Source organism: Mustela lutreola, chromosome 8 (genome assembly GCF_030435805.1).
Source record: "Mustela lutreola isolate mMusLut2 chromosome 8, mMusLut2.pri, whole genome shotgun sequence".
Lineage (NCBI taxonomy): Eukaryota > Metazoa > Chordata > Mammalia > Carnivora > Mustelidae > Mustela > Mustela lutreola.
In genome coordinates this window covers 81641379-81654065 of record NC_081297.1, presented here as the reverse complement: position 1 = coordinate 81654065, position 12687 = coordinate 81641379, and the positions used below count along the sequence as shown (strand labels likewise).

Here is a 12687-nt window from a genome sequence, read left to right as displayed (position 1 = left end):
ACCAAATACTAACACTATATCATACTTAAAGGGTCTATCCAGCAAGATCTAACAATTATAAATATTTATGCCCCTAACTTGAGATCAGCCAATCACATAAGCCAATTAATAACAAAATTAAAGAAACACATTGATAATAATACAATTATTATTGTAGGCGACTTTAACACCCTACTCAGCAATGGACAGATCATCTAAGCAGAAGATCAACAAGGAAACAAGGGCTTTGAATGACACACTGGACTAGACGGACTTTACAAATATGTTCAAAGCACTCAATCTTAAAGCAACAGAATACACATTCTTTTCAAGGGCACATGGAACTTTCTCCAGAACAGATCATATCCTGGGTCATAAATCAGGTCTCAATCTATATGAAAGGTTGAGATTATTCCCTGCATATTTTCAGACCACAATGCTTTGAAACTTGAACTCAATCATTGGAGGAAATTTGGAAAGAAATCAAACATATGGAGGCTAAAAATAATCCTACTAAAGAATGAATGGGTCATCCAGGAATTTAAGAAGAATTTTAAAAATTTTTGGAAATAAATGAAAATGAAAACACAACTGTTCAAAATCTGTGGGACACAGCAAAATTTGTTCATCTTCCCCAAGGACTCTAATTCAAACTAAGTCCCATTTATTATTCCCTCAGATGTTTTAAAACATGATGATAATGATATACTAACTTACCTCTTCATTACATTAAGGAAGTATTATCAAACTTTCAGTCGAGGGCTTTTCTCTTGTAATATCAGTGAACAGAATCAATTCCCTGAGTCTTCCTAAGTTTGTCTTTTAAAACTTTGGAAGGTCCTTAAATCCTCACCCCTTTACCAGACCCCCAACAGCTATGATCACAGATGCCAATCTGTATGGAGAATGTTAGCAGGGTGTATACTAGAAGAACCGATACTCTACAGGTAATTTTAGTAAATTTTAAAGTTGTAGAAACCTAAAGGCAGATAAGTAGCTCGAATCTACCAAGAAATACCCAAGAACTAGTTAATCAGGTCTCAGATGATGGAAAGTCATTGTTTTAAAAAAAAAAGTTACATAGCCATATATCTCTTCAATCTTTCTACAATTCAGTCCCATGCAAAAACTCCTGACAGAATGGTTGGTACATCACTCTACACTCTCATCAAATAATGACTTATAAGCAGAGGTCTCAAGTCACTTTCCTACTAAAGAAAAATGGGAAGGCTTATGAAAGAGAAAAAGATAACTACTAAAGTCTGTGTGATAACAGTTTAATAGCCCTGCTTCTGTGAATGTCTATGTATCATGTGAAGTATTTTCTATATCTTTTGGATTTATATCAAAAGGAAGGCAAAGGAAGTGACTAGCTCTGATATGGATGATGTTATTTTTTATTTCATATGACCTAATTTACTCTTCTTATGTATATAAAATAAAAATTTAAGATCAATAAATAAACAGTTCACTTTAATGAAAGATTTTTTTAAGTAACTATACATATTCCATTACATGTATAATAACAAAGAAATAACTGAACTATTCTAGGATCTTATCTGTTGAAAAGCAAAATTCAAAATAGTGCTCATTTCTTATGTAAAAAAAGCAAGTTTGAGAAACAAAAAGACATCTTTTTAAGAAATTAAAACATACCACAGAGAATTCAATAACAGTAGGATAAGGATGACATAGAGGAATTCTAGAGATTTCAAAGAATAAAATGTTATATCCACAATTTATTAAGAACCATATGGTAATGCAAAAGAAAAGACTGTTGGGTCCATTATCAAAGGAATGAGACTGAGACAAAGTTATGCAAAGCTTTATTCTATGTCAAGCATTAGAAGTTAGACTGACCAGCCAGGGAAACGAGGCTGAGACAAAGTAAAAGTTATGTAAGGCTTTATCCTATGCCAAGCATTAGAAGTCAGACTGACCAGCCAGGGCCGCCTCCGAAGAGAGTGATGCCCCTTGGTCTTACAGGCTAGTTTTTATAGAGCACAATCACAGACATCTACATATGTGGCTTTGGCTGATTGGATGTCTCCTAGATGTGTGTTTTAGTAACAGTTACCTGGAACCGATACTAGTAACTGTTGAGGCATTTATTAAACAACAAAATGGCATTGTTTTAGGTATGTGTTTTAGTAATAGTTACCTGGAACTGGCCTTTTTTCGGTGTGTTTTAGTAACAGTTACCTTGTTTTAGGTGTGGTGTTTTAGTAACAGTTACCTGGAACCGAGAATAGTAACTGCTGAGGCTTCTATTAAACAACAAATGTCTACCTAGGCAACATGGAGTCACTATGGCTAAGTAGGCCCAGGCAGGCCCTAGGGGGTTAACACGTTTTAACGTGGAATCAACACCAACAAGACTATGCATGTAAACTAACCAAAAGTGAAACTCTCCAAAATAGGCATTCTTATACAATGCAATCAAAGTATGAAGTGATAACACTATTTTGAAAGCAGTTTAGTAGTGTGCATTGAGATTTCATGGATGTTTACATCTTCTATTCTCACTGTTCCTCTTCTAGAAGAGGAAACCCAGAGTGATGGCTGACATTTGGAGTCATTTTTCTCCTCAAAACAGTTGTTAATTTGAAATCAGCACGAAGCTGAGAAGTTAATAATATATTGGCAGTTTCATAGGACCAAGTGATAAAAATTGGGATTCAGGGCCTATCCTGAAAGAGAATCACTGATAACCCAGGTTTTCAGTTGGAATTTCAAATTTCAATTTCAAATTTCAAAATTTCAAATTTCAAATTTCAAATTTGTATTCAAAAATTCCAAATTTGTATTCAAAATAGACCATCCTAACTGGAGCTGAAGTAAAGCATCAAGACACTTCATAACCTGGTTTGATTAAAGTAATTTACCTCCAACTTAGATAGCTGTCAGAGCTAAAGTAAATCCTGTATGTATGGGTTGAGAAAATGCTATACAGAGACTTAATTTATCTCTGCAGTTGTTTTTTTAATTCATAATACTAGGCACTAAATTTTTTTTAAAAAGGCATACAACTAATAAAAGTTAACCAAAAACTAAGGTTAAAATGGATGCTAAAAACATGCCTTGGTGGTGCAGATATTATGCTTATCTGACAGGGATTTTAAAATAACAATGGTTAAATATTCAAGGAATAAAATGACAAGATACAACAGGAAACTAAATATTTTATTGGTTTATTCTTATTAAATTATCAAAGGGAAATTCTAGAACTAAAAAATCCAATAAGAGAAATTACTATTTCAGAAGTAGATGGGCTTAACAATATATTTGATGTATCAGAAGAGAGAATTATTGCACTAAAACATTCTTAGAGGAAAATACCCAGGCTGAATTGCAGAGATAGTAGAAGAACAGAAACAAACATAAGGACTAATAGAGAAAGATTTTTAAAAAATCTATCTACTTGTAATTGAAGTTACTTAAGGAGAGGAGACATCGATTAAGGTAGAACTATACTGGTAGAAATATAGCAGAGAAGTTTCCCAAACTAATGAAAGACATCAAGACACAGATGGAAGAAGCACTACCAATTCCCAGAAAGATAAAGGACAGAAAAATAAAAACCCAAACCTCTGGGTACATATTGGAAAAACTTCTAAAACAGAAGATATAGGAGGAGTGCCTGGGTGGCCTCAGTCAGTTAAGCTTCAGTCAGTTAAGATTCTTAATTTTGGCTCTATGCTGGGCATGGAATCTGGTTAAGATTCTCTCTCATCCTCTCCCTCTGTCACTCCTCTCCAATCCCACTTTAAACAAAGAAAAAACTGAAGACATAAGGAAAATCTTAGCCATAAAAAAGGAAATTTACCTTTAAAGGAACAATAGAAGTTTGGGAGTGGTTTTTCATTGGAAAAATAGAAGACAGAAGACTCTGGCAGCATTTCTGGCACACAATTTAAAAATTTATAGAAGTGAAAAAAAAATTTATAGACGTGGATATAAGTTTTCTATTTCTTGCCATAACAAATTGTTACCATTATAACAACTTAAAATAACATGAATAATATTCTTGTATTACTGCATAGTTCTTCTAAAAATATGTGTATATATTTAAATGATATTTTATTTAAATACTATGAACTCAATCATAAAAATTTAAAACAACTTTATAGAAGTGGAAAAAAATTTTTAATAGACAATTCACAGAAGAAACCTGGGTGACCAATAAACAGCTTATTCAGTTGCACTATAATCAGCGGGAAATAAGTTAAAATAACAGTGAGATACCTTTTGTACCCATTATATTGAAAATACTAAGAAGTCTGAAAATTTCAAGTGTTGGTAGGAATGTGGGGGAAAAGAAGAGGGACTACTAACACTTGCATAGACAGTGGGTAAAGCATGCAATGGTATGAATTGTCACAAGTCTTGTAATAAAACCTTTGTGGTTGAAGTTTAAGCAAAGCTAGGAAGTAGGAAAAAAGAGATTAACAAGGTTATTTACAATAACCAAGATATTGGTTACTAGAGTTGGGAGGGGTTGGGGCAGATGACATAGGTTAAGAGAATTAAGAGGTACAAACTGAGTTATAAACTAAGTCATGCTGATGTACAGCATAGGTAATATAGTCAATAATATTATGATAACTTTGTATTGTGGCCAATGATGACTTATCACAGGGATGATTTAATAATGTATAAAAATATCAAATCACTATGATGCACACCTGCAAGTAATAGGATATCACGTGTGAATTATACTTCAATAAAAAGTTACTGTATAGCATGTTTGATTGCCAAGAGAGTAGATTTTATACTTTTTTATCACAAGAAAAAAATTATAACTATGTCTGGTGATAAATGTTAACTAGACTTATTGTGGCAATCATTTCTCAGTGTATACAAATATCGAATCATTATGTTGTAAACATGAAACTAATATAATGTGTCAACTTTACCTTAGGAAAAAAATAAGTAACCATTCAATTTACCACTCAGTTTTCCAACTGGGAGGACATTTATCATCTTGGTCTAAGGCAGAAGTAGATGGTAGTGGACTGAGGAGTAAGAGGTGAGAAATTAATGACATGGTCTTTCCAAAGCTTGGTTGTAACAACACTATGAAGTGGAAGGTGGAGGAGGCTTGTAGTTTTATTTTTTGTTTTTTGTTTTGTTTTGTTTTGTTGTTTTTGTTTTTTGTTTTTTGTTTTGCTTTTTTAAGGCGGTAGCAGTTTGAGGATACATGCCCATTGGCATAATGGGGCAGTGTGGAAGGAGAGGTGGTGTTAAAGGAAAATAACGAATAGATTGAGTTGTTGAAGTAGCAGGAGGAAGAGCGAACAAAGTGTTTCACTTGAGATGGGAAAAGGGCCCCTCTTCCACTGAAACAAGATGGGCTGAAAAGAGAAGAAGTCAAGCGGGTATGGGTGAAACTGCTTCTATGTGGAAAATAGGAACACACTTCTCTCGGATATTCCTGTTTTCTCAGTGACATTATTTGCTGAGAGTAAGGATGGAGATGTGAGGGCAGGGATTTGTACATTGTTCGAGGAATAACAGATTAGTTCTGCTTATGAAGCACACAACTTTCTAACACACACACACACACACACACACACACACACACACACACCTTGCTGCCAATTACTAAGGGAATCATTAAGGGCTGAGGTGTGGCTGGACACCAATTTATTCAGTGGCAGCAATCTATACATGTGTATATGCATGTGCATGTGTGTGCATGTGTTTTCTAGCAGTGCCCAACTACCAGACTATCTAGACTGTAAACAATTTGAATGGTTGCATCAAACCTCTTTGGGAATTTACTAATTGAATGAGACAGAGGAACAGTGCTAACATTTACTGAGTAATCTTGGACATGACAATCTTTCTAAACCTCAGTTTTCTTATCTGTAAAATGGAACTAAAAATAGTATCTGTCTCACTGGGTTTTTGTGAGAATTAAACGAAATATTAGTGGGTTGTTTTTTTTTTTTACTGTGACTTTCAGTAAGAAATATGTAGCCTTATGAGAATTGAATGAATATCTACAAGTTCACAATGCCTTTCCCAAAATATCTGGGGACTTGATGTGTTTCAAAATTCAGAACTTGGGGGATTTCAGGAAAGTAATATGATGACTACAACACATATTAAGTAACACCCCATCGGGGCTTAGAAAAGTATCCAAAATCAAACATCAGTTTGTCCACAGCCAAACATATGAATAATTCACACAAACCATAATTAAAGACTATAAATAGACTACCCTCAGTTTCAGGTCAGATTTTGCCACCAAAGGAATTTAGGTTAAATTTGTCTCAAATGCGTTTTTTTCCAAGTTTTTATTTAAATGCCAGCTAATTAACATACAGTGTAATATTAGTTTTAGCTGTAAAATTTAGTAATTCATCTCTTTTATACCACACCTGGTGCTCATCAAACACCAAATGCATTTTTTTAAGTTTTGGCATTTTTCAGAACTTTATGGATTTTGGAATTTGGGGTATGAATGTGCAGATAGAGATATAATCTTTAAAAGGTACCCAGCACATAATAAATATGGTTATTATTATTAGAATTTCATTTTTAAAATGACAGCTATTACCTACTGAAGGGATTTAATGATGTATTATTAGGCTCTGACCCACACTCTGAGAAATGCTAACATATAAATGTTTATTAGCCTAGTCCTTGGTACATACTAGACTCTCAACATGTTAGAGGGAAAAATTACCATCTTATATTTGCATAATATTTTAAGTTTAAAAGTTTAATTCTTTTAAGCACATAGTTACTATTCATCTTCACAGTAACTTTATCAAAAATTATCTAAATGGTTTACCTTTCTCTTTACTTAATAGTTTCATGAATAGAAGGAAATTTAAATAATGATAATCACATCTTCCTATGGTATTTATACCTTGACACCTACAGCACTTTTTAACTTTAATTATTTTATGTGAAAGAGATAATTTTGTTGCACAGATAAACAGAACTACCATATCAAACCAGATGTCTTAGGTTATAAAATACACCATTTCTATATAGAATGTGTCCTGTAGAATATACAGCTATGTAAAAGTTATACTTTCAAAGCACATTATTCAGTTCTTAAAATGAGCTAAAGACACATTTCTCTAAAGTTACCTTATAATCTTTGTGCTTTTTTTTAAAATTTCTTTTCAGTGTACCAGAATTCATTGCTAATGCACCACACCCAGTGCTCCGTGTAATACGTGCCCTCCATAATACCCGCCACCAGGCTCACCCAACTTCCCACCTCCTGCCCCTTCAAAACCCTCAGACTGTTTTTCAGGGTCCATAGTCTCTCATGGTTCATCTCCCCCTCCAATTTCCCTCAACTCCCTTCTCCTCTCCATCTCCCCATGTCCTCTGTGTTTTTTCTTATGCTCCACAAATAAGTGAAACCATATGATAATTGACTCTCTCTGCTTGACTTATTTCACTCAGCATAATCTCTTCCAGTCCCATCCGTGTTGCTACAAAAGTTGGGTATTCGTCCTTTCTGATGGAGGCATAATACTCCATAGTGTATATGGACCACATCTTCCTTATCCATTCGTCCACTGAAGGGCATCTTGGTTTTTTCCACAGTTTGGCGACCATGGCCATTGCTGCTATAAACAGTGGGGTATAGATGGCCCTTCTTTTCACTACATCTGTATCTTTGGGGTAAATACCCAGGAGTGCAATTGCAGGGTCATAGGGAAGCTCTATTTTTAATTTATTGAGGAATCTCCACACTGTTCTCCAAAGTGGCTGCACCAAATTGCATTCCCACCAACAGTGTAAGAGGGTTCCCCTTTCTCCACATCCTTTCCAACAGACGTTGTTTCCTGTCTTGTTAATTTGGGCCATTCTAACTGGTGTAAGGTGGTATCTCAATGTGATTTTGACTTGAATCTCCCTGATGGCTAGTGATGATGAACATTTTTTCCTGTGCCTGATAGCCATTTGTATGTCTTCATTGGGGAAGTGTCTGTTCATTTCTTCTGCCCATTTTTTGACATGATTATCTGTTTTGTGCTTTATTTTTTAGTGCTCTTGGAGACATTAAAATAGCTGAAGTAAATGTCAAGGGTTTATTTGTGAAACTCATTAACTCTTCCCTTGACAAAGAACTGGAGATTGGAGGTCATATTCTCCAGCAAAATGTGAATGGACAAACAGTCTCTTTTTACCGCTTCCTTCCAAATATCACAATGCAAGCCAATTGCACAGTAACAGTGAGTATAAAATATAAATGTTATGAACTAGAATTTTATAGGAAAAAAATCTTTCACCCAGCCAGACTGGCTTAGCACCAGTTTCTTCATCACTCAGTCTCTAGGTAAAATGTGATTTCTTGTTGTTGTTAGTTACTTGTCCCACTTTGTCCATCCCTGAATGTAAATTAATACCAACTAAATTTCTATGGCTTTTCTCAATCAGTTGTATAATACCTTTTGGGATTTTTAAAGATTTATTTATTTATTTGAGAGGGAGACAGAGCAGTGGGTGGGAGAAGGGACAGAGAGAGAGAGAGTCTTAAGCAGACTCCACGCTAAGTGCAGAGCTCACTTTCACAACTCTGAGATCATGACCTGAGTGAAACCAAGAGTCGGTGAGGTAACTGAAGTAACCAACTGTGCCACCCAGGTGCTCTGAATACTTTTTGTTTTTATTATTCAACTATTAAAACAAAGTACCTAGTTTCCTAAAAGTAAACAAACATAATCTTTAAAAGGAAAGCAAAGAGATTATTTGCTTAGAGAACAGGTAATTTGCTGATGCTGGAAGGCTTCCTCTTTTTTTTGTACTTTCCTGTATGCCATGTACAGTAACTGATGGGAGTTATACAGCTTGATATTATATATTGTACATTCATATTTTAAAACCTCATCTTTGCAGAATGATACATTGCAATGACCCTCTGACATATGCAAAACTCCATGGAACTCAAAGGGCATTCGTCACTAACAAACCACTTTTTTACAGGTGTGGGCAGCTGTATCTGAAGCAAAGCATCAGCCACCATCAGATTTTCTTTGGAGAGAAGGAAACAAGTTTAGAACAAGCCCAAACTGTACAACAATTTTGTGCAAACCTAATGGTGAAGTAAGTGTCCTATTCTTAACAATGGGTTTTAAAGAAGAATGGATAGCTGTCCTTATGTTCCCCTTCTCCTCTTAGCTGACTCAAGTATTTTCCATCCTTAATAGCTTAGATAAAACCGTCACTAACTACAATAACATGTCAGGCAAATCAACAGCATCCTGTTCCCAGGGCCCAAGTGCGAAAGAGCTACTTATAATTTGGCAAAAATAGTTTTCATGGCCAATATTTATAAGAAGTTACTTTAAATTCCAGAGTCAAGGATAGATTTTATTTATATTTAGGTTGAAGAGTGGAATAAGAAAAGAGTGTACTACATAGACATCTTTTCTATTCCTTTATTCACTTTTCAATTATTTGTTGAGATTATTCTCTATTCCAATGGCTGTAATATATGCTGATAATATAATGTAGAATAGGACATGATATTTGCTCTTAAGAGACTATTATGGAAAGGATCTATAGTCTAATTTGTAACAACTATACATTATTCACTATAAAATTAAGTGTATTAGTAATTATTTTGGGTAACTCATTCCCAGTATTTGACAATTTTATAGTTTCATTCTATCTTTTCCTTAGCATATTATTAGCATAAATATATGCCCAAAGACACACTATAAAGTTGAAAGATATCTTTTTTTACAACAAAAAGTTATTCCTTTTCCAAAACCATTCCTTTGATTTTTCTTAAATACTTGCCCTTTATTTTCTTACCTCCAGTCTTACTTACTATGTCCTGTAACTACTAATCCAGATAATATGTTGATTGGAATCTATCTTTCTGATTGTCTTGCTTGCTACATTATAGCTCATGCTTAGTTTGACTTTTCCTTTAGAGTAGACTTGCTAAGAGCCATTTAATGTCTTTCTATAAGAACAGTAGTTGTCATTCGAACACTCATTAGATGTAATTTTGAGGGCTTTACTCATCTTTAGATATTTTAGTGGGCTCAAAATGAATTTTAGAATACTTCTAATGATTTCCACTGTTGAGAAAAATAAGGTGATATAATCTAAATTATTTACTCAGGCTCATAAATAATCATTGGCTGAACTCTAAGATTAAGGCATTCTTATTTAAGACTTCACATTTATCCATGCATTTATTCACGTTTGGGGTTTCTACTTTGTATACACACTGTTCCCAGGCACTGTATGTTGAACCAGACAGATAAGATCCCTAAGCTCCTGGAATGCCCATTTGAGTAAGCTGCCATTCCCTGGAACAGGATTAGTCTTTGTACTTATACTACACTTATTACTCTGGTTTGAACTACTTTGCACATATAGGATCGGATTATTTTTGCAGGGTGATGTAAACATAAATAATTTTATTTGCTAGTAAAAGAGTGAAGCTGACCAATTAATTCATATGGGGAAAATTTACATATGTTTAGTATCTGCCAAGCATTATGCTAGGTGCTGTAGGGAAAAGATCACAACTATTGCATGGTTTCTCTCCTCAGGAAACTCAGAGTCTAGTTAGTCTCCTTAATAGTTCCACCTAGAATTCTAGCTCAAAAAAATGTGGTTTCCTCTCCATGTCTCTAGTTCTACTGCCCATTTCCTCATTTCAAATAAGACCTATATATACAAATACACATATATGTAATATCTTAAATATTTAAATTTTAATGATAACATTACAACTACTTTTTGCATAGTTCTTCATAGTTATGAATTTTAGTAGTTTAGCCAAATCTCACAACACCCTCATACAGCAATTCTCTCCTATCACCCTCCCCCTTTCACATATGAGGACACAGTCCAAGACAGTAAGTGACTAATCTGCCTGAGGTTATGCCTCTTATAATTTTTGAAACTGGAAACTAAGTCCAGGATGTCTTATACCTCATTGTGTTCCTAATTCACACACAGTAGGTAAGTGACATTAAACTGTTTGACTTTGAAATGTTATTGCAATAAGCCTATGACATTTAAAAAATCTACCTAACTGCACTGGTATTTGATACTAATGAATCATTTTTGTTAGGCTGTTGCCTGGTACACTCCTATTCACTGGAAGCAAGCGTGGGAGAAATTAGAGACTGACATTGAATTTGACAGACGCTCAGTAGTAAGTCCAACATCTCGAAGACACATGTTTAATTGGCCAGCAGCTATGACTACAACTAAAGAAAAACATGATAAATGTAATAAAGATAATTCAAAATGTCAGATGGAGCAAGTTAAAGTTTTTCTTAAAAGGTAAAATTAACTTGGCTTTTTTTATTTAATTGAGTCCTTCCCACAATTAGTAACTGAAGAAGTAGGAATGACTAGGGGACAAATAGATATATGATGAATAAGTAATTCAAATTTTAAAATCCTACTTCAAATAGGACCATATTTTTTGTGTTCTATAAAAAACAGAGCAAGCAGGTTTATTGTAATGGGACAGTAGAGGCTGGTGACTTCCATTAGGCAATATCAACACCCCTCTGGCCATTTCACTTTTTAGTGGCACTGCTGTTGGAGGCAGGGCTATGGAGAGGTGAAGAGAGAAAATTATCACCTTGTCTTTAGCAGTACTTAGGTGGAGGAAGAGGTACATCATCTAGAAATTTCATCTTGGATCAAGAGCTGGCTTGCAGCATAAAGTGCAGAATTTATGTCACACTTATCTAGGCAAATACTTCAGATGTTGACAAAAGAGTTGCTCAAAGGTCAAGAAAAGCCATGTTCTCTGGTCTTAAAACATGCCTTCAATTTATTGAACCTTCATTGCTAATTCCACTATCTAAGATACATTTTGGGTTTACTTTTGGCTTAATTTTTTTTTTTCTTAACAGAGAAATTGAAAACCCACCAAGCCCCTTTCCCAATAGCAGCCCTTGGTGCCACAGTCCCAGTGCCCCTGCACACCCCTACAGTCCTCTGATTGAAACTTGCAGTACGTGCGTGGCTGGAAGCAGCTTAGACAGACAGCCAAGGCCTCCGTCATCCAGGCCTGATCCAGCCCAGGTAAGTCAAAGGGATACTCAATCCAGTGCAGAGTAGGTATTTGGTGGGGGGCGGCAGTGTGGTGAGAGAGGACAAGAGAGTAGGAGGGAGTGAGGGAGGGAGATCTGGTGAAAGGGGTTAAGTGGTTAAATCCTCTAAGAACTAAAAGCTATTCATATCTTCAAATATAGATGGCTTCTAAAGCAAGTATCTGAAACCCTTCACTTACATTTGTCTTAGCATAGTGTCTTCTACTGTTCTTGGTAAGTATCTGGAATGAATCAATGAATCAAAAGAATAGTGGGGCAAGCAAGAGTACATAGGATCCTTGAAGTTTGGTCAAAAGTACATCAAAAACTAATTGTGTACTATACAATGGCTAACTGAACATAATTTTTAAAAAGTACATTTGTTTTTTATTAGGCAGGAAAAAACTGTCCCTACAAAGTCATGCTGTCCTTAAAGATAAATCCGTCTTTTTCAAACACATTCTAATTTAATCCCAAATTCTTACTCTTTTTCAGCAAGAAATTTCTTATTTAAGTCATCTAAGGTTCTCAGAGTTGTGTTATTAAGCCAGGATCTGTGAATGGATTTCAGGAAGTCTCTAAACTGCTGTTTTAGGTACATAAATGTGTACAAAGTGTGTACCTATATGCTGCTTCCTGGGAAAAGAGTTCACGAGGT

At 34.9% G+C, this 12687-nt stretch overlaps 1 protein-coding gene across 7 annotated transcripts in view; it reads left to right on the top strand.

Moving 5' to 3' along the window:
• Positions 1–12687, top strand: part of LMNTD1 (lamin tail domain containing 1) — a 510701-nt gene that overhangs the window by 473828 nt on the left and 24186 nt on the right. For 6 of the 7 annotated variants that reach the window (XM_059185811.1, XM_059185807.1, XM_059185810.1 and 3 more), the window contains 5 exons: positions 8000–8186; positions 8938–9057; positions 11051–11265; positions 11850–12021; positions 12192–12263. In XM_059185811.1, coding sequence (XP_059041794.1) covers positions 8000–8186; positions 8938–9057; positions 11051–11265; positions 11850–12021; positions 12192–12215 — 718 coding nt within the window. In that variant the 3' untranslated portion in view covers positions 12216–12263. The remainder of the gene's footprint in view (positions 1–7999; positions 8187–8937; positions 9058–11050; positions 11266–11849; positions 12022–12191; positions 12264–12687) is intronic. The other variant, XM_059185808.1, reaches the window with a different exon arrangement.